Source organism: Polistes canadensis, unplaced genomic scaffold (assembly GCF_001313835.1).
Source record: "Polistes canadensis isolate GaletaPanama2010 unplaced genomic scaffold, ASM131383v1 scaffold_86, whole genome shotgun sequence".
Taxonomy (NCBI): Eukaryota; Metazoa; Arthropoda; class Insecta; order Hymenoptera; family Vespidae; genus Polistes; species Polistes canadensis.
In genome coordinates this window covers 385,995-409,992 of record NW_014569633.1, presented here as the reverse complement: position 1 = coordinate 409,992, position 23,998 = coordinate 385,995, and the positions used below count along the sequence as shown (strand labels likewise).

At 30.4% G+C, this 23,998-nt stretch overlaps 1 protein-coding gene across 2 annotated transcripts; it reads left to right on the top strand.

The window, feature by feature from the left end:
- Window positions 1-2,207: 2,207 nt before the first annotated feature.
- On the top strand, window positions 2,208-23,992 carry LOC106786865 (torso-like protein). Of its 2 annotated transcripts, none has more exons than XM_014748726.1 (4): window positions 2,208-2,501; window positions 2,633-2,923; window positions 20,753-21,429; window positions 22,382-23,992. In XM_014748726.1, the coding sequence occupies exons 3-4, from the start codon at window positions 20,785-20,787 to the stop codon at window positions 22,775-22,777; spliced, it is 1,041 nt and encodes a 346-aa protein (XP_014604212.1). In that variant the 5' UTR covers window positions 2,208-2,501; window positions 2,633-2,923; window positions 20,753-20,784; the 3' UTR covers window positions 22,778-23,992. The 2 variants fall into 2 exon arrangements, with proteins under 2 accessions (XP_014604212.1, XP_014604211.1); XM_014748725.1 differs by having other exon boundaries at window positions 2,208-2,563.
- Window positions 23,993-23,998: the final 6 nt, after the last annotated feature.

The following is a 23,998-nucleotide window of genomic DNA, read 5'->3' as shown; positions in this document are numbered from 1 at the left end:
ACGAGCATCGGTCTCGCAACTAGCTTGACCTTCACCCTTGCCTCGTTTCAACAAGAGTGTTCATTTCTCTTAGCAATGAGCTAAGAACTTCTTGGACAAACTCTTCAGTCAGTTTGATGATATGATTATATCGGTGATACGACTGAGAGAAAGGGAAAGAAAGACGAAGAAAAAAGTTAGAACAACTAAATACAATTACACATAGAAATAAAATTATTTTTAGCTTGTTTCTCTTTAAATTTCATGCTACGTGTAAGTAATATTTAATTTTTATAAAATATTAAGAAAGAGAGAAATAAATTTTTGTATATGCATTGAAATTGATATTATTCCTATTACATAACATACACATGAATTATATTAATATAAATATGAAATATTTTTCTATATCATTTTCTCTATTATTTTCAATATAATGATATATGTAGTATCATTCTAATGTCTTATTCTCTTACACGATAGATTAATATTACGTAACAATTAATACAAGAGTAGTACAGCAATAGAGTCTTTAGTTTGCTTATGCAAATAAACGCGCATCTTAAGTGGTTGGCACGCGAAATGCGTAAAGACGTAAGAAAAATTATAATGGTTTTACAGCGAGACAAATTAACTTTCACGGTCCCAGTATTGTTACATGATTACGAAAGTACGTGTTTTGCATATAACATCGATTGCATCTTTTTACTCTTATTGCACAAACTAGAAAAAGTAAATGAATAGATTTAGTATGTAGAAACAAATAGTAATCGTAAAACACGCGTATCCTATGTTACGCTTTGTTATTTCAGTTAATTAAAAAAATTAATTCTTCTTTTTTTTTCTTATCATAATAATATATTTTACATATATAAACATCTAAGCAAAATAGAAAATATTATATTTAAACGATCGATTTAATAGATGTAATATAACAAATTGGATATGCAATAAATACAGAATTATAATGATTCGATGTTGTTAAAAATTGAGAGGATCAAAATAAAATCCTAAATAAGGAATGCCCAGATCGAGGGACTTCGATCCGAGACTCGTCCTAGTATCAGCTAAATTTAAATACCTTTCACCGAGCATACGTATATATACAATCTTGTAAGATATTACATAATAGAGTAATAACCGAAAGTGTCGTAATAAAGGCGAAAACAAAATTCTTCCTTCTTCGAAAAAGGGTATTTTTTTTGTCTGACATTATGCCAATTATGATCTTTTTAAATAAACTTTTATTCGAAGCTTGTAATTTTTTTTTCTGGTATATACGTATAAACAATTAAATGTTATTGTATTAACAAAAAAAAAAAAGATACGTAAGAAGATAAAATAATGCCAATAAAGAATAGGAAGGAAGTGTCCATTGAAGTGTACAAAATTCATATCGGATTGAAAATTGCACTGTGTAATTTGCGAAAGATCTAGTTTGACCAATGCTACGGACTATGATTCGACAAGACTTTAATGTTTTAATGCGATAGTGGTTCACGTTCGTGTCCGATAGTTAAGTACTTTATTTTCTCTCCAATCTATATCTAACTTTTATATTTATTACGCAATTATAAAATGAAATCACTAATATTTTAATATATATATATACATTTTCGTTACTTGCGAAATTAATATAATTATTTTCTTTAATTCGTTTATATTAAACTAGTTAATATAATAAATAAGTAATTATTATTTAAACAAAACGTATTACCATAAGTATTAGCAATAGATGTAATAAATTAAATTCATTGCACAGAAAATCGGTATATTTTGTTCTCGTCAAGAAAGAAATTCAACAATTGTCTGAAAGATTAATCAAAACAATGAAAACTATTTCGTAGAATAACGGGTGTTTATAATAATACAAACTCATCATTACGATTTCAAAATTTCTCCTGATTATTCATATATTTAAGATCAAAAACCGGTCGTGTTTGGGTAAGAAAAAAAAGAAAATAAAAGGAGGTTGATATCGATTGTTCAAGGATTACGAAGTAAGAATCTATGAAATCAAGTTTTCGTAGGAGGTATGAAAAAGATGAATTTTTGTATGTCTCTCTTTCTCTCTCTCTGTGTGTGTGTGTATGTTCCAGTTGAGTTAGAAATGAAAAAAGTGTATATCCCACCCGCATGATTTTCTCGTACGTGTAAGCCTCTCATAGTCAGCAAGTATAGTGTTTTGTGATAGTAGTAGCGGTAACTCGCGCTAGTGAACGAGCGAACGAGCAAACGAACGAGCGAGAAAACGAACGAACGAACGAACGAACGAGTAGCGAAGGAAGGAAGGAGCCCCGGCCTCTTGGTGAAGTCGCCGATTCGAATATCCGTCGCAGTTGCGGATGCTCGTTCGAAGCGACGAGATCGAGAGCAAGAGACGCAACAGGCAAAACAAACGCGATCGCGATCGATCGTGATCGATCGATCGATCGATTGATACATCAATACTCTTTTTTTTTGTTTGTTCTTTGTATCGTGTCTCGTGTCGTAATTATTATTGGACACAGTGATCTTAAAAGGTGTGTTTTGTCACATATTCGAAAAAGAATTTATTTTTCATATCTCGCTCGCGTGACACTCGGTAATATTTTTTGTCCAAATATTTATCTACCAATCATTATATCGATTAAATAATTTATCATTGTGTTAGATGATTAATAAATAAGGATCCTTTGGAAAGTGGCTTTTGAGATTTCTTGAAATTATTGTATAAATCAACTTGGAAGATATCGATCTTTAGAGGAGAAAGAAGAGAAGGAGGAATAGGAGGATCTATGAAGATTTATCGAGCAAAAACACGTTTTTAAGTTTCTAACAAGATGCTCGTCGCTTCTTCGAAGATCATTTAAAACGATTGTTGTATGGTTAGTCTTTATCCGGTGACGACAGAGATTAGCAATCAAAGTGTTAATTGGAAATGGAGAGACCTTGAATTTGTCAGGTACGATTATAAATGATTATATCTATTATGTTTTAATGATAATTAACATTAACGAGAACTAATCAATGTGATCGTTGTTATATAAATATATTTAGGTAAAGAAAATTTCCTTTTTCCAACGTCGTACGTGATATCCTCGTTTAATAGGATAACACTAAATCGAGAAGAAAAATTGTTAACTGGTAGAGGGACGTTTATGCAATACCGCGATATCTGTAACAGAATTTTCTTTTATTATTTCTGAGAGTTGGTTACGTATATAAGATATCGTGAAATTTCGCTCGTATCGAATCATACTTCATTGATTCCTCTTTTTCTATTTTTTATCTTGTGTTCTTTATACCGTATCGATATCTCTTACCGAGCAACTGTTAATTATTGTTTAAACGCAAATATATCATAGTCGGAAGTGTTCTTATTTATGATAATTTGTTGCCAGAGTTACGCGTTTTCCTCTGATTATATTCATTATAAATCTATCCGAAAGAGAGCAAAATAATTTGTAAAATTATTCGTAAGACATGAATTATCAAATAGACCTGATATTCTCCAAAGAGAAACTCTAAGAGATGAGAGAATTCATTTTTAAATAGAATACAAAAAAAATATTAAATATTTTTAACTATTCCACACAAACTCAAATATATTCATAAATCCAATATAACAGGGACCGGGGTTTATTCGGGTTTGTTCGGCTCTACTTTATTTTTTATTTTCAAAGTCAATATAATCGAATAGAAAATTGAATTATTTATCACTCGTTGTGCATTTTTTTCCACAAAGAAGTATACGAACATTTGTATGAGTTGGAAAGGCCGTTCGAAGAAACTTTTGTCTTTGTCCAAAGAGCAACGAGTAATTTACTCGCGTCTCACGTCCCACCTGCACGTCACTGACGAATTCTGAAATACTTCCGGCGCGTTGACGTTCCTTCAGAAAATTGGAAGTATCTAGAGGTATCTACTTCGAAGGATTCACGAGATAACAGGATGCATTTTAACTCGGCCTCGTTGTTTTAAGCTTGGTTGGAACATACTCGAACAGAAATATGTTGAATCGTGGGTAACTACTGATTAAGAAGAAAGTTGCTGAATATTTTTAAACGCCTAACTCCACTTAATTACATAAGATACTAATTACAAAGATTAGATAGTAATAGAAAAAAAAAATGTAGTTTTGTTTTTCTTTTTTTTTTTTTTTCTATGGATTAGCTAAAATTCTGAATTTCCAATTGACGATATAGTAAAATTGAATGAATAGTCCATCCATGAATAATCTTCGATCTAATCTGTCCAATAGCGATCTGTTTAAACTGGACTTCTATTCAAGAAGAGAAGTTATCGTCTATAATAAATATGCGTGCGTGTAGAAAGCACGTGTAAACTCGTTGCTCCAATATTGCATGTCGGCTTACTCAACGTGTTATTCAACCTCGCACATACACCAAAAGCCGGATTACGTAGTGCAGCTTCCATCGAGATCCTGTCCGGATTAATGCACGGAAATCGCGAGCCGTGTACGCCTTGTCTACTCCTGAAATTCGTAACGAACCTTTAAATACGATTATCCGTATTCGAATCGTAAACTTCTTTCCTAACTAAAAATAATGATCATTTAGTTTTGTTTTTATTACTATATATACATATTTCTCAATAAATTTAAATATTCTTAATATTAGAAAGTGATGATATTTTTGAAGAATTAATAACAATATATTTATATCATGTTTTTCGACTGATCATCAAAAATAAATTGGTAATCACAGATATTGTGTATATGTATAGATATACGTAGGTATCCACAAACAGGATGAAAGCTATTGTCTTTAACGAGATATATATTCGATGCTGTCGTAATACGTATGATAAATTTGGTGATATTGATAAATCACACCGAGAAATTGTCATTACCACATTTGAAATATTTTATCATCTCACCTTATTGGCCAATGTCTCGATGTTCTTTTTATATATATAGATATATATATATATATATATTGTTTGGATATTGAAAAAATAAAATGTGATTTTAATTGATTGTCATTGTGAAACAGGAATAAAAGTATATTATATTAAACATTTTTATTATTTATTACGATCGACCTTGCTAAAGTATGAAAGGGAGAAGCGAGAATATTTAGCAGAAGTTGCCAGGATAACACGAGCACAAGCGTAACTGAAAGTAAGATTGCAGCATTACAGCCTTGTACTCATTGCAGTTAAGGAACCAGGTTGTCCGTTACAATTACAGTTAAGATACGGTGCGATCCTCAAATAAACACCGAACGCAATATCCTTTTTTTTATTGTAATTAGAGTACGGAGAGAACAATTTATTCCTTATCTAGACGAGATTAATTTCCCACTAGAGAGTTTGAGAAATATTCGTGGTACATGAATAGGTATAAACAATTAACATTACTTACATCTTATTTGTCGCGTGCTTCGTTACTAGATGCAATTATGTAATGTCAATGAGAAAGTACTATTTTAAACTAATTTTTCGATGATAGATAAGCAATGATCGTAATAGAGAAAGTTTCTATCTAAAATGATGATTTTCCTGAAAGATGTTCTATAATTTTCCATCTTCTTACTTTTTTTATCTCTAGCGATTATTTATGAGAGAAAAAAAAAAGAGAGAGAAAGAATTTGCATTTCTAATTCAATTATACGATTAATTATATGTTATCGTTGATGGTAATCAAAAAGTTCAATCGCAAATACAAATAAAATGTGAACTAACTCTGAAATGAAATTCATGTCAATATCATGTCTAAACGTAACGTTTGTTGGGAACGTTAATAGGAAAAATCTACGCTCCGATTATTTAATATGTCGCGACTATATTTTGTTGAATCAATGATGAATGGAAATTGCTCCATCTTTAAACGAGCTTGTTTCGAGACGCCGGTTTAAATAAGGCGTTGACGAGTTACGGCTCGTAATCGTGAACGATATTTCTTCCTCTTTTTCTCCCTTCTTTCTATTTTTTTTCTTCTTCGTCTTCTTTTTAAAGGACCAAATGCAGTAATGTAGGCCAAGGTAGCTAGAACACACAAATAATGCTAATTAGAGTAAGGATAAAATATCATAATAGAAGATATTAGACCGTAACGCACGATTTCTCTTCTTATTTTTCATAGATAAATATAGTAATAAATAATACATTTTGTCTTTATTTTTTTTTATCTTATTTATTATAACAACTATTTAAGCATTAAAAAAATGTCTAATTATAATCCCATTCACGTAGCTAATTTTTCTTTTCTATCATTAACGTTTAATATTTCATCATATTCTATATCCGATAAAAACAATAAATTGAATAATAATATCAAAAACTAATCGTTTAATATTAATTCATAGGAATTAATTTATAATGCTTTCCATTTAAACGTTTCTAAGAACGCGAGGATGTTTAGAAAATTTGATTCTCGTTTTTAAATCTCATGTAAATGACGTTAATCGTTTATTTACATGGGGAACAATCAAAAAAGAGGGTTTTGAAGGGAAACAAAGTTGAAAGGAGTGCCATATTAATTGGTAGCCGGTAACGAGAAATCATATGTAGTAGTCAGCACTCAGAAATATCTTTGTTCGAACTAGCGCACCTGTGTAGACAAAGAGAGAACTCCAATCATATAACTAATAATCGTTTAACCTTTCGTTAGTCATGGCCAACGATATCTAAGATCTTTCTTGTAATATCATTCTATTATTTATTACAAATATACATATAATAAATATACGTTAGGAAAGGAAGAACGAATTTGTGAGATTTAAGAAAGATAAAAACAAAAAAAAGAAAATGAGAATCAATTATTTTGATCCATAAAACAATAATTGAAGCTGAACGAATATAACGATCTCTAATAAATATTTAAGTAATACCTGTATGTGTGTGGTGTACTCTTACGTCAATTCGTTTTATCGTAATATCTCATTGAATCTAAATAACACATTCACCCGAGTAAATTATCATTTCTTTTTTCGTAAATATCTAAGTGACGAATACTGAAGAAAATTTAAGAGAAATGAGAACGGTTGTTTTCCAACTATGAGTCAGCTGCTAGCTCGATCTAATATATTCGATCTAACGCACACTATTTTCAGATTATGACTCTTGTACGACCTAACATCGAACGATCGATCTATCATTCGTTTCTCAACTCATACATGCAACTCAGACTCGCAGGTGCAAACACAATTACGAACTCGTGGTGTGCAGCCCAGACACCTGGCTAACCGATCTTTTACATTGAGAAGCGAGAAAGAGTATGCTAGTTTTACGCTTAGTGCAACGTTTTAAACTTATCTATTGGACTTTTCACCACGTTTATCAATTCTATCGTTAAAACCGCACTTTCACGTGTGCTAGGTTTATTTCTACACGCTCGATTCGTTCGTTCTCGTGCTTGCTTGTGTCTTTGTTTCTTTATAGCAATTACAACAAAAAGTATTCGACTTAAGACACGTGCGAATAATACTAGCGAACACGAACGAACGTCCTTACACTATTTACCCACATTTTCAACCAGGAACATATTTCATTACTAATAATAGTAATACTCGTATGATTAAGAGCAATGAATTTAATCTGTTAAATCATGGTTATATATAAATCTTTATATTAGAATTTTAATTTATTTGTCTTTTAATAGAAATAACTATCATCGAAAATTGTTCTCTCTCTCTCTCTCTCTCTCTCTCTCTTTCCCTCTTTTCAATGATTACATTTATACAAGTACGATCCGATCGTATGAATTTCCAAATTAACCTTTTCAACCCTCATTCCATTTATATTCTTGATATTTGCGTATTCAGTTTTATACTTCCACGATTTATTCAACTTTTTAAATTTTCTTCTTACATATGTGTGTTCATAAAAAATATCAATAAATTAAATGCTTTAAAGTCATATTAAAATAATTATTTTTCTTTCTTTTTTTTTTTTTTTTTTTTTTTAATTAAATTTACGCGTAAAGTAAAAAATTTAGTTAGGTGAAAATGAAAATGAAATGTAAGATATACAGACAGGAAAACGATAGATCGAGGTCGGTCGTGCGAATTATTTTTCTTAGATACCAAGGTGGGAAATAATACTTAGAACTCAGGACACAGTAGAGAGATAGAAACAGAGAAAAAGAGAAAAGGACATGTGTCCTAAACAATAGTGAATGTGCTCGTAATTCATTCGCTTATGCCATGCATGTTTCATATACTTATACCTCCTATTTCGTGTTCGATCTCATATGACTGTACTTAATTCTTACGATCACTCATATCAATGACCATGGATTAATTCGTAAAAATTGTTCATATTTTTCTATATTCCGTATCATACGTTTCCAAGTATACAAGTTTTACACGAGAGAGGCGTATCCGATTTGTAATTTTTTTTCTTTTGGATTTTCATATTCATTCATTTTCTCACACATTAGATCGTTCATACATGTATTTCTGTATTATATATAATTATATTCAGAACAGAAGTACTACTACACATGTGAATTTTAATTATTTAATGTAAAAGTGTTCTCGAAGAGATGAGAAACAAATTTTGTTTTACAGTGTTACACAATTAACAATTTTTGTTGATTATTTCAAATGGAACATTGTTAAGGCGTTTCATGCGAATGTTCATATGTAAGTACAACGTTAAAAGGTTATTAGTAATTTAACGGTATCTCGATACTTCATCGCCTTATACGCATAAAAGTTATCACGCAAAAAAGGTATATGCTTTCTTGACCACAGCTGTTGTTTGCACATAGTATATCTATTGAAAATAAACTAGAAGTAGAGTTGAATATTTTTTATTGTTTTTTCCATTGTGTCGTTTAACGATGGTAGTTGTTTATTCTTGTTCTCAATATTTATTATTACTTTGTAATAATTCGTTTGAAACGAACAACAACAAAAATACAGAAAAATGATTGATAAGAACATTGATAAAAAAAAAACAAATATCTTAATTTTCCGTGAAAAGTTCGTATCAATGTATAAACAGGAAAATATTCAATATATATTTATATAAATCATTACGAACTTTCCGAACAAACATTCCGATATATGTAATATAAATGCTTGAAAAACTAATTGAAAAATCAAAAAGAAAACAAAATGAATCGAATCGAATCGACTAATTAACATCCTTGATCAATAATTATAATAAATCGATGTACTTTCCTGGAAAGAATCTTCGAAAGAAGAAGGATATTCGTAGAAAAAAAAAGTAAATTGCAGAAAAGGCAATGGTGGTAATATTACTTAAGAAAGTTAGTAATACACATGTACAAATCTATATGTGTACATGCATATACATATATATACATATATACACGTTTCCAATGAAAACGTGACTCCTCAAACGAGATCCTCGCGATTGGCTCCTCATGCGGCACGAGATTTCTGTCTCTTTTTAAATTCTCCCTTTCAACTCAAGAGGAAAGATTCTTTCTATCTTTCGAATAAACGTGTCGTAATGTTCGGTTTACCGCCTCATGAGAAGAACAACGCATTCTCTTCTTTCATCGGGTAAAGAGATTCACTCGATTCACGTTACGTTGGCTGCATCGCAACGTTTGCCTCCTTCTTCTTCTCGTTTAAATGTCATGCGGTTTTTATCAGAAATAACTTGCTGTACTCCTCGGTTAATGATCAATGCGAATTTGTATTATTTTTCTATATTTGTGTATGTGCGTACGCGGGTGCACGCGTGTGTGTGTATATAAATATTCTTTTTCTTTTTTCTTCTTCTATTTTTTTTTTTTTTTCTTTTTTTCTACTTTACTAATAGTAGACTCCACGCGATAGGTAAGACTGAATCGAGAACGAACAAAGCTTGTGAAGATGATTAAAGGTCGAAACTGACTTTGACATTAGACAGATACTTATTATGTACTTTTATCATTTACCGACTACCAATTCTAAACTACGTTAGTTGTTATTTCTTCAAAGAACGAGTCTAAATGCCGAGTACCGCGGCCAACCCGTTTACGTTCTAAGCACGTTCCAAAAGTTTAAAGGAGAGTGCTGTGAATTATAAAGAAAGAGACCAGAGAAAAGCTTTCTTACCGTGTCAGACAAAACAATATGGTAAGGGTGACGTATTCGAAATTGAAAAGCATCTTTCAAATAGTAAGTATTCTTTCGAACGTTTTTTTTTTTTTTTTAAATCCACTATATAAATATTATTAATGGAAATGGTTATCTTCATTTTATATAACGGAAACTATAAAAATAAAAAAAAAAAGAAGAGAAAGAAGAATAAGCTATCTCTTAAAAAGGAATATTTTTTTTCTTTTTTTGAGTTATTAATATATATCAAGGGCTAACAAAAATTCTAGGTATAAATAGAATAAAAAATAATCGGAGAAAAGAGAAGACACGCATCGTTGATTTCAAGACCGTTCGAATATAACAAAAAAAAAAAAGAAAAGAAAAAAAATGAATATTCTTACTCGTGCATAAATTACAAAAGGCTGGTTGTCGATGGTTTCCTCCTCTTCCTTCTTTTTATTCTTTCTATATGTTTTTCCTGCGGAAACTAGCACGTTGTTTATCTTACCGCACGGAATTATTGCATCCTGTCGAAGGACAAGTAGGAGGACGTCGCAAGGAAATCACGCAAGAAGGCGAACTCGATTTGGATAGCAAATCTCGAGAATTCTTCCTTTTGTCGCGTGAGTTATTATCCTACTCGCATGATTACGTTAGATTGTTGTGGCTTTGAAGAAAAAAAAAAAAAAGGCTGTTTATTTTTTTTCTGAATTTTTATGATATAAAAAAATACTTCCTCGGTTTTTTGTCTTATATTGTTTATACTGTTTGATCTGTTAAAAAAATAAGAGAGACTGAAGTAGTCAACAATTTTTTTCTATAATTATTAATATGACCAAGTTATTAATGCAAGGGTTATAAAATATCAATGATTTTATCATTAGATAACATTCTCTTGCTCGATAAAAAAGAAATTGTAAATATAAATATGTTGTTTTTCTATCAGACGCATATTACATGATAATATGAGATCTTCGAAGCTTCTTAATTGCGATTAGTCATGATTTTCCCATCAAGATAGAAATCTAATTGGAAAGTAAAGGCTTTCGAATAAATTTATCACATTTTAAATGATAAAAATGATAAATATTCATATATACATTAAAGAGAGATATCGTTTGAAAATAGTTCTTTTAATAAGATCACTTAATTTAATCATTTAATCATTTGATATATTAAAAATTGTTAACATTGGTATTTACAAGGATTGAATTTGTAATCTTAAAGGAATCCACGAGAACGACTTGCTCTTAACAATAAAGACCTGTATTTCAGATCGTGTTTCACAGCAAATGTCAGACTGAATTCATGCAAATAACGGCAAGACTACTTTTTTCTCGAAATATACATAACTAAGATCTGTAAGTTTTTTACTAACAAAATTTCTTGATCGTTTAGGCAGTTTTGAAAAAAAAAAAAAAAAATATAGAGAAAAAATAATAATAAAATATGTATAAAAGAAAAACTTTATATATTTTTATTCGAACTTTAAAATCGCGCGATTAATTTCAGAACGAAGTTTGATTTCCATAGAAAAATTTTCGTAAATTATGATGCTTTTTATCAGTTATCTTTTTTTCATTTTCAAAATAACAAACATTGTATGAAAATTAATGAAGCATATTCTCATACGAGTAATTAATGAATGTAATTAAAATGGGGTATGGAGGTTTATTCAATATCTCTTGAAGAGATATTGTCATAATTAACAATGAATCTTAAAGTCAACGATCAACGCGAGAAATATTAGTGTCTGTGACAACATCTGCTTGGTTAAAATGTTTCCCACGCGATATACTCGACGAATAACAGCGGGTGTGAAGCAAAGGCAAAGAAGCCGCAACTTTATTAAACCGAAGTGTGTTCACGAATGTTGACGCAACTTGTACCATTTTCTCGTCGATCTTTCTCCTTTTTCTTTTCACGAATTTACGATCTCGTTAATTTATTCGCGTCTGGAAAATATTTCGTATTTTTCTCTAAAGAATTTTCGTATAATATGTAAGTCACAAGTTTTTATTATAATAAAATTCCAGACAAATCAACCGTTTAAAGTGAATCAAGCTTATTCTTCACAATTTTCTTCGTTTTTATAAACTTTGACACCGTTTTAAATTCAATTTATTCGTGAAAAATGAAGATTTTAAATATATTTAAACAATGTTCTATTCAAATGCATTCTCTTGTAAGATATATCTTGATTCAACAAGATCTTCTTGATCTTTGGTTTCGCAGTATTCGCGTATTGTGTTTTTCCTTCGATTTGAAAAAAGGAAAAAAAGAAAAAAAAAAAAACACGAACACCTCGAAAGATAAGCCTTGAATTATAAATGTACATTTTATTTTACAATTAAACGAACACATCCGTGCAAATAGTAGGTCGAGTGTAAATAAAAGTTAACATTGAAAATGTTATATAAAATTATCTCATTAATCCGGACGTTTTTAAGATTTGTGTGTGTGTGAATATAAATTTATTCCAATAATAGAATATTCTTCGTAGAAGAAAAATTCGGTATTAATTTTTATTAAATCAGCATTACACTATTATTAGCTGTTAATATTAGCATGAATTTTCTTTTTTTTCCAAAACCTGCTTTCAATTGAACAAAAAATATTCTTACTTCGCTTACACGTGTTAATCTAACGCAATTGATTTACGTTACGTGCGTCAGAAAAGTAAACAACCTTGGTCTTCAGGATGCGGATTTGAAATCTCGACTTGATATAAATTTAATTAGGTCGAACTTTCGAACAAGTGGAATCATTGTTGAATTTGATGCTGATTTTTTTATTCGATCTTCGATAGCTACTCGACAATGATCATTTGCATGGTTTGCTAATTTTACATGAAATAGGTTAGATTAAAAAATAAAAAATGAAATAGATTAGAACGAATAGAAATGATTTTTACTAAATAATGCGATTACAACAGATATACGTTTGTCCTTGACGATTTCTGGTTTCTTCCTCGTTTGCATAAAAAATATATCAAAGAAGAACGTTGAAAAAATATTAATATATAAGTTCTACAATAGAACATAGAATTATATTACAATTTTATAATATATATGTCTAATCATATGTTTGCTAAAACCACTTTATCTAGACATTTATTATACATTCATATATATTCGCAACGTCCGAAAGAATGGGTTGAGAATAAAAGTAAAATAAACTTGTTTGAAGATAATAATCAACTTTTTCATGAAACTTATATACTGATGATGCATCGTATCTTATCGTAAAAAATTTAACCGAAAGAGAACGTAGAAAAAGAAATATAATAAAATATTAAGAGAGTATATATTCTCTTTTTTGTTTTAAAAATCAATTAATAAAACAATGTAATACATTTTTATTTTATACCCATTATAGCTGCCTACGATAAGAGAATATCAGTGTTGGTTAATATTTCACTGGCGAATAAGAAAAGAAAAATGCAGAATCGAGCATCGATTAAGTAAATAGGACATAATTAAAGTCGGTGGAAAATTTACCATCGTCAGCAGATCGGATTCTTGTAATTTGCTGAACGAGTGACATTGTTCGCACGGTGAATAATTTGAAAAATGACGTGTAAGCGAAAATTTTTGCCATAAAAAAAAAAAAAAAAAAAAAAAAAGAATAGATGCAATTTCCTCACGCGATAGAAGTAAAACTCGTATTATCAATGTGTAAAATAATCAATTGATTCATATATACAATGAGTGTCCCTTAAAATCGTGTAACACGGAATAATACAAAATACATTTGTTTGCAAAAAAAAAAAAGTAAGAAAAGAGATCGATTTGAACAAGGAATGATAAGAATAAAAAAAAAAGGCGAGCTTTCATGGATACCTATGTTATACATATATATGTATTTGACGTTTCGCATTGTCCGATTCGTTGAGAATTGGTGCAACGAGTATGCATTCGTTGCGTATCACTGATTGGGACGGCAACGTTGCTGGAAGAGTTCACGCGTTATCTTTTAGTGTCTTGTAACAAGCATTCAGTCAGTGACCCATAACAATTAGTGTCGATGGGTAGGGAGATATAAATATATATATATATTTATATAGAAAGAGAGAGAGAGAGAGAGAGAGGAAGAGAGAAAGCTTTTACGTTAAATTACAGAAGGGGAGAGACGATTGACGGAAATGAAATAAAGCTGCTTGATCCGGTTGAATAAATTGGTACTTTAACCCTAAAGAAACAATCTCTTCAAATCATAACAAGATCGATTTAATTCTAGTCGATAACTATAAACTTGTTGTATATATTGTATATCTAATTTTTTATTCAACAAAATTCGAAATTACGCATAAGAATATAAGAATAAGAATAAGAATAATAATAAGAAGAAGAGAATTGTAATTAATGTAAGTCTTTGTGTCGTCTTAATGAGAACATTTAACGGCGTCTTCTATTCGTTTCTAATCTTCTTAACGACAATGCTTCCTGATAATAGAGACACGCTCTGTATAAGAAGTTTCTTTCATGTCTATCATCTGTTCGTCGTGTAATAATCTAGTAACAAAGTCAACGCACTAACGAATAATAATGAAACATTATCGACTACGTTATTATCAACGTGACTAAAGTATCGCAACGTGTTCTATTTAAATAAATTTTTCGCTCGAAATATTATTACGTTTTTATTTTTTTTTTTTTTTTTTTTTTTTTTTCTAATTCTTATCATCGATTTAAACTATTAGTAATAATGACTATACATAAACGCACATCTGTTCTTTTGTATTCTTAAATTATGCAAATAGGTCATCTAATTAAATTACAATGAAACGTGAAAATGTTACCAATACAAATGCAGTTAAGCATATTCTTTTTTTTCTTTAACTTTCTAACAAATATATTCATTATTATTACGTGACTTGTATTCCTATATATATATATATATGTTTTCTCTCACTTTTCTATAACTAACATTATTTTTCTAGCGTAATTTATAAGGCCTATTAATAACAGACTATAATGATTATAAACATCTTGATATGTCTCGTGATACATATTTCATATAATACAAAGGTACGTAATGTTTTACTTGTGCGATATTCCATGACATCGAGATCATCGAAACGTCGTTCTCATTGTGATTTAGAACAAAATATCGATTAAATTTGTGTATGTAAACTGTATTATGTGTAAGTGCATGTGCATCATCATAATTTGAATGATAATGTTTGCTGTATCTATCATAATAAATTACTTTGCAGATGTAATTATATTGTTATCGGAAAAAATTCTAAGTAGTATTATAAATGATTAATTATTAGAATTGTTATATAAAGTTGAATTGAAAATAATTCTTAGTATTAATTTCAGAGTATACTCATGATACCTCTTATTTTATCTTTTAACAAATACAAGAAAGTATTAATTGTAAAAGCCCGTGTTTTTTTAGCTAAACAAAAAATAGAATTATTTTTATTTTATTGTATAAACAAATTTAATCGTCATGCCCTTCTATATATTTAAGCTATAAACTGAAGAAATATATTAACAAAAAGAATTATATAAAGAATCGTATTTTTTAAAATAGATTTATAGAAGAAATATAATAGTTTAATCTGTGTCAATACTTTCGAATGGTTATGGTTATTCGCGAGCAAATTGGAAAATCGATCGGAATGAATAAATAAAAAGAGAAGATAAAAAAAACAAAATACTTCATGAAGGCAATGATCTATAAGTAGAGATAGAAAATAGTCTATAGTCCTCCCTCTTCCTGTTTCTAATGGGTAACTCAATGCCCCTCTTTCAACCATGAGAGTATTTAAGTAATTCTTTCCCATTGACCTCCGTATACACAACTCGTATTTGAAGACAAACGAATCAAAACTCACATATAATACGCGTTCAGTTATTATTTTTAATGGGGCTGTTTAACGACCCGAGAATTCTTGGTGGATCGAGTTATCAAAGAAATATTTGATAACCATAAAGGATATTTCATTCGAGCTATCGACGAAGATTATACTTTTGGAATTTCTATGAAATTTCTACATCTTTTGTCGGCAATTATTTTAAAGGTAGACAACACCATCTTAAATCACTTTTTTCTTTTTTTTTTTTTACGTTAATCTTATTCTAACCTTTTTCTTACTTTTATTCTTTAAAAAGATTATTGTAAAATTGACAATTCTTTGACACTTTATCATTAGCAAAACAAAAGACTATCATTTGAAAAAATAAAATCCAATAAGAATTATAGATTAATTCTTGAATGAGAGCGTATGTACAGATGGCGTTTAAAAATATTTGAATTAATAGTAAATTTGTGTAATTAATATCATTACTAAGTTAACACTTAACGTGTAAACAGTATGAGCAGTAATTTATTCCTCACAAATGAATGCATCAAACAACTCGTATGGATCTGAAAGCGAATAGCGAAAGTGGATCTAGTTCCTTCCGTTTTACTAATTTGGAGGCTGTTATTTTCGATTTCACAGGCTTGTTGTCAATGTGGCTTACATTAGTGAAATGAAAACTGTTAGAAATCGTGATCTAACAATAAATAAAAATGTATAATGGCATCGAAGAATATCGCAATATCGTACAGATCATTAAGTTTAGACGTTTAACGAAATTTTATTAAATAATACGAAATATGTATTACGTATTATAATAGAAAAAAAAGAAAAAACCATGTCATAGTCGATGTTGAAACGTATAGAATAATTCTCGTGTCTTATAAAAATGTATGATTGTCAGAGTAAATACTCGAAGTATAATTGACGTAGGGATACTACATTTTACATGTCTATGTATGAGTATATTATATTCCTAGGATAATTCAACGAGAATTTATCGAACCGCAATCGGAAATATTGCAAAGGACGTTATGTGTCTTAACAATTTTTTCACGTAATCTCATGAATATGTATTATTTCTATCGTTCGTTACGCGTAACTTTGAATCTAGGTATGTGGAACGATCTTCCTTTCGAGATAAACCGACAAATAACCGGCATGTTACGTAAGTTTCACTATGTAGGCGCCTTTTATCAATGCACAAGATACACACGTGATTCCTTTTTTCAACAACTTCCTCGTATAGAAAATTTGTGTATAGAAAAAATTTCTATATATATAGAAAATAGATCTAATTATAACAATATAATTCTAATCCAATTATTCATCTATTATTATTATTAGACTGCAAATGTTTATGCACAATAAATATGCATAATATTAAATATAGTATAATAAGCAATGTATTAATATGTTATACAATATTCATAGTATACATACATTTAACAATACTTTTCATAATCATTCTATAGTACGATTGTAATTCGCGTGTTACAATAATCTCTATTCAGGTCTCTCATCGCTTTATCTAATAATAATATGTATTGGCATAAACATTTTCTATTTAATTATCTCATCAAAACATATTATGTCAAAAGAACAAAAGATTAATTAATATATAAATAAAAGAATTGCATTATTGGATCGGTCCAAAAAATATATATAATATATTGAAATGATATATAACGTTTCACAATAGTGCAACATCGATCAGAAGTGTGCTGAATCAAAACGAAATGCACGATTATCGGTCATAAAAGGTCAGTAGGGCAAATACGGCAGGCGTGTTCAAAAATGGCAAAGTTTACTCGACCTGGATCAAGATTGATGTAAGTCAAATTTAACATGATTTTTCAAAAAAAAAAAACAACACAATCGTATAACGATAAAGTGTCTTTCCGAACATTACGAATATTTAAATTGATTTTAAATCCAATGATCTGAAACGTTTAGTAAATTGGTAGATAATCATTGTACAAGTTATTATTATTGTGAGGGTGGGAAGAGGGAAGGGAGGGGGAGATTTTTACATCGCAACGATTAGACGAAAAGATCTGTCATTATTATTTTATAGTACGATAATAACTCCGTACAATTAGCTTTCGTGCTTGAAGAAAGAGGATTCAACGACTGTTTTCCTTCGTACGTTTTTATATATATATATATAAGTAGATGATTTCACGAGTGAACGGCAGAAAACGTAATATCCGGAACCGTTGCGACGGTAAAAACGTAGCAAGAGGGTCACTATGACGTCCCATAAAATTGCTACTTTTAACAAAGCCATTTAAACCATATTTGATTCATTCCAAGTATCAAACAACGATGAGACCGCTTTTAGTGTTGTCTTCTTTCATACAAGTATATTTTTATTTATTAATTTAAGTTTAAACGGAAATAGAAAGAGAGAGAGAGAGAGAGAGAGAGAGAGAGAGATAACAGTATCAATTTAAAATGATATTCTTATAATTCATTCAATTCTTTTTTTGTGTTCCTTCTCTTTTGATTGATAATGAAATTAATTCTCTTTGGATGAAAAAATCGTTCAATGGAGAATTTTCTAATCGATCGTATAAAAGTTTAACAAATTAATATTGTAATATACATATAGATATATGTGATATTTGTGTGTGTGTGTGTGTATTAATAATAAAATCATTTAATATTCGACGTATAAATAAATTTTCTAATATCGCGAAATAAATCTCGAAGAGAAATGTATTGCAATAGTTGATGATAAATAAGAAATATTAGACAACGATAAATATTGTATAACCAACGTCGTCTTTGGTATAGTATAAGCCATTTCCTGAGATAGTCTATCGCGAATAGTCGTCTAATGGTCATCTAGAAGTCATCGAGGCAAGACGAACTCGTTGTACCGCTTAGTGATAGCTAGCTTGCTTGGAAGAAGTCCAGGGCTGTGTGCATGACCTTCGCATATTCTCGCGTAACTTGCACGTGCACGTGCACTTATATATTTTCTTGGGATCGTCGAACTTTTCTCTTATGAACAATTTTCAATGATATTAATTTCATTAACAATTTTCTTTATATTTTCACTCTTCATAATTAAAAACTTTTAATTTTAATCATTTTATACAAAATCATTCAATCAACTTTATCTTAGTAATTTTTAGAATATTCTCAAAGATATGTTTATCAATTATTATTGAATATTAGAATACATTTAACGTAAAATTGTTGTGAAAGATTTAAAACGAAAAGCTTCAAATATTTTCTTTTCCTTTGATGTTCGAACACAATATTTGTTGATAACGAGTAGAAGCTTGTATTCTCTAACTATAAATTAATCAGCTAGGAAGCGTACAAATAATTTATAGTGCCATAAAGTGTAGTTGTAGTTCCAAGGAACGATCAATCGGACAATGCACTTATGTGGAAACGTGTAGGTGTATATGCTATATGTATATGTATTATATATACACAACAGATGTATATATTGTATTATGTATTAGATAGATTGTCGCCTGGTGAACTACTCAAGTGAGACTTTAATTGTGTTGCGTATTCACTTGAATTATATTTTTTTAGTCTGTTTCTATTACGTAATACTTTCCATCAATGACATCGCAAACTCCGTTAAATCAACTCGAAGGATACGAGAGTTAAATCTTCAATTGATTAATAAAGTCAGGGCCTTTTTCTGATAGCATCAATCAATGATGATCACGGTCATGGAAATTCATTAAAGTACAAATCTAATGTAAGATTTAAATTTTAATAGAAGTAATATATAAGATGATTGAAGAATATACATTGACGAAAGTTAGAAAAATATCAATATAAATCGAATAATCCAACACAATGATATGAATAATTAATTATACAGAAATGATGAATTATTTAAAAATTGGTGAATTGGATTACTTTATAATTGGAAAATATTTATTTTAATCGTGGTTACGTTGGTAAGGAATCATGGAAGCGAAGCGAATGTACATTGCAAGTCTGAACAGGTTGAAAGAAGTCGAGGGTTTGCTGTTAACCTTCCTTGGGAGATCAGTGAAATGTGAGAAGGAATAAAACGAAGAAAGAAATAAAGAAAGAGAGAAAGAGAGAGAGGGGGGGGGGAAAGATACAAAAAGAAAGAAGATATGTATAAGCATGGGGAAGCCCTCGCAAAGCAAGCTTGTCGTTCAGTAAGACAGGTGGGGATGAAGGCCGTTGGCTCCGTTCGTGGCAAATACCTCGACAACGTACACCTAGACCTACATAAACAAGATAACGAGTTTACCAGACATTCCTACGTACATACATGCATACGAGTGCACATTGAAGAACCCGAAGATGCGACCGAAGATGCGACCGATGTAACGAACCTCGCTCGATCTTCCGCTTATAGATAGTTGCATTTACTCGCTAGAGACTCTTCTGTTCTTCTTGCTTGTACCTTTAATCCGGGAAGAACCTTGCAATATCTGCATTTCCTTTTACTTCCAAAGACAAAATAATATTTTTTGTATCTAATTTTACACTATATATATTTTTGATACTATATACTTTTATCATTTAACTTCATACATTATTTCTGATAACGATTTCTCACTTGTCCAACGTGTATACACAATACGAGAAACTACAAAGTATACAATCACGATCTCGGAACACTTGAGCGGTCAAATTGCCAGCTGTGAATTTACTTAAGTGAATACTTCCAGACAAGAAATAGAATATTTAAAAAAAAAACAATAACTGCATTGTGTAAATAGTGGATTTTAATATCTGTTTTCTTGTATATTAGATCAACGAAGAATATAACATATTCTGAATCGTTATTTTAATTTTCTTTCAAAGTGTGAACAAATATCTGATTAATTGTTTTCTAATTATCAACATTTGTGTCTCGATATTTAATATAACAAAAGTTGAAACTAATGAAACGTTTTATTAAACGATCGTTTAACGATGTTTAATACTATTTCAGATAGGACCATTTTCGGTGTCCATCCTCGCGAGATGTGGACGAGTAGGAGCTTGGGTCTCCTGTTAACGATACTGATCGTCCTGATCGGGGATCGCATAACGAGCTCTCAAAAGCCTCATCTTGGTGGTGCTGTTAACGTTTTCACTCGCTACGGTTACCTAAGCATCAGTATGAGGGTTGTGCCGCGTAATGACACGGACACTTGGATATTTCGTGAGCCAACTTTAGATGTTTTTAAGAATCCAAAAGCTATACCATCTAATCAATTGCAACAAGGGAAATCGATGAATAGCGTATTCGATGGTGATTTTCACATGGAATTTTGTGACAACGTAAGACAACTCCTGCAAGCATATTTCCGTGATTTCACTTTCGAGAAATTAGAAAGACCTTGGCGAGCGTTCACTGCCAGTTGGTCTAAAGCTGCCATCGCTAGGCATCTTGGTATAAACGCATCTTTCATCGGCGGCGATTATTGTTACGTTCTTGTACGGGTCGCCAGATTTCGAGAAAATCAAAAGCTCGTTGCTACAGCTGAATCATTAATCCTCGACGAAGCTGTACTCAGAGAAACAGAGAACGTCACAGTTGGTGATACCTTTAGTGTCATTAGCTTCATCAGGAACTATGGCTCTCATTATATCGCTTCTTATATCACTGGGAATTCACTCTATCAGGTGAGATTATTTATTTTTATTAATTATTTTCAATAAGACGTAGGTAATTTAATGGCCAACGAGTTACATGTTGTCCGTGCTTCTATTTGCGGCCTCTAATATTTGACACTGTCGCGTTTTTATTTTTAAACATGAAACGATAGCTAGCGAATTTTTTTAATAAAAAAAAAGATTGATCGATAATGATCGTGTAACCATGGTAGAAAAGATGTTACTTACTTTTGATCTAAATCATCCTTTTACATTTTTTGTAAAATGTGTTTATTAGCTTTTTTCGATTTTTCGATTTAATAAAATATAAGATGTTGTAACGACAATATGATTTTTATTTGTAATGAAATGATTTTTTTTTTTTTTCTAAATAGATAATAAGGTCAACTTTATCGGATTAAGTTTACAAATGATAATGTCTAAAAAAAAGTATGGTACCTTTCTCTCAATTTGTTTCTCAACGCTCGACCTCGTCAATTCTCGCGAGAGGAAACGACTTATATCCGATCATGCCATTCTATAGTTATTGAAACGAAATTACCTATCCGTATAGACCTTGCGAGAGAAAAAGAAAGAGTTCAACTACCCGTTATAGTAATAGTAAGAGAACAATTACTATTGTTCTTAGAAACATATGTATATACTTAGAATAACCATTAATAATTAGCACTGATTAGATCTAAATATGCATCATTGGTACTTCAACGTCGTTTCTTTGAAATGAAATAACTCGACACTCTCGAAATATACAAACGAATTATGCAATAAGTTGTGATTCTCAATTTATATGATCCTTGTTCTTTTTTTTTTGTAGGAGGACGTAGAAAAAATACTTTCACTTAAAAATCGAAAACGTTTCTTTTATCAATCGTATTGTCAAGACAATGATATCGAAATTTAAAAATCTTCTTAATAATCGCTAATTAGTTTTGCAAATAAAAGAATATAATTTGTTTTCCAGGTATTTGTTTACACTCCTCAAGTATATCTACGTATAAAGGAACGTTTAAAAATACGTGGTGTCTCCGAGCTTTCAACATTGGAACTAAATAATTATTTCTCACCTTGGTACGCCGAACACATGGGTGCCATACAATCCGCAAGTGGAAATCGTTCAGTAGAAGCTTGGGCTGTTGAAAGACTTCGAGTACATTATTACATCTTCTCGTATGCCAGCTTGCTGAAACTTCACGGTGATGCTGCCTTACTCAGACAATTAGATGGCTTGCTCGGAAACGAGGCACTCTTACAACTCCAACTTCGTACTTTGGCACCAATTTTCAAAGATTTGAAGAAACGCGAGTGGTTCCTAGAAGTGATCGACAATTATTTTAAGCTTTGGGAAGTGAACATGTGAGATGGTTAAATTGCAATTACGACGAATGCAATGTCGTAAAAAAAGAGGTCTTCGTTTCATAGTGATTCGTTAGAGGAATATGATGTTACGATCTTTGAGATCCAAGATTGTTCGAGATGATTTATATAACTGACGATGATCGAGAACCGGTTCGATAATTTTATGGATTTCCTCTTTGATTTAAACGTTCCTGGAAAGCCGTACTGAACTATATATTACGTACACACGACTTTTCACGTATTTAGCCCAACTCTGTTATATTGTTATAAATAAGTATTTATTATTATAATCGTTAATAGAAAACATTTTTATACAAAAAGTTTGTAATATATCACAAGCGTTATTCAATAAGATCTCTAATCGGAAAACGCGCTGATTAGAATGTCATCTAGATATAATCGATCTATCGAATTAAAATATTTTAATCTTATTTTCTAGATTAAGTAGGAAAAGAAAAGAAAATTCTATTTTAATAATGAATCTCTATCGCGATCGTTATTGGATTGCTTTTAATAATATGCTCAAAGATTTATAGACGTAACGTTGCTTATTCTTCAATTAATTTAATATTAATAAAGCAGCTGCGTTTTCCGTTTGATTATTTACGTTAATTCGTTTGATATTGGGATTAAAGTATTTGACATCATTTATTTTTACGATTACACATGTTGGACGGTAATTAGAATAATTGTTGTCGTCGTCATTTTTTTTTCTCTTTTCTTTTTATGTATACGAAAAGAACTTATTCTATTGGCACGATGAACCTACTGGATTAGATATTAGAAAATTATGCGAATTTTATGGTTTTATAGTGTTTTTTATTATAATACGCGATCAGTCCCGAATTGAATATGTTTTATTCATCGAATTTTAAACGTATTATATTATAGTATCCTAAATGATAGAAAAAACGCTATTTACGCGCATCAATTCGTATATTGTGCTCCTTAAAAAGTATTTCGATAAAAGACTTGTACATATTGTTTATCGATAAAATTAGTTATTTGTTGTACGTTCATCTTGTGTAGATGGGTGAAGTTAAAATTATGCAAACTACAAATGTATCGACTCGATATTCACATTGTCTTTAGAATATTGTGCTTGAAATTCTTTCTCAGGTTACGGACATGGAAAGTATCTATAAGTATATTTTCTATCGAGAGTATCACTATTAATTGACATCTATAACAAGAACATAAAATTACTTTTCAAGTATTGCAA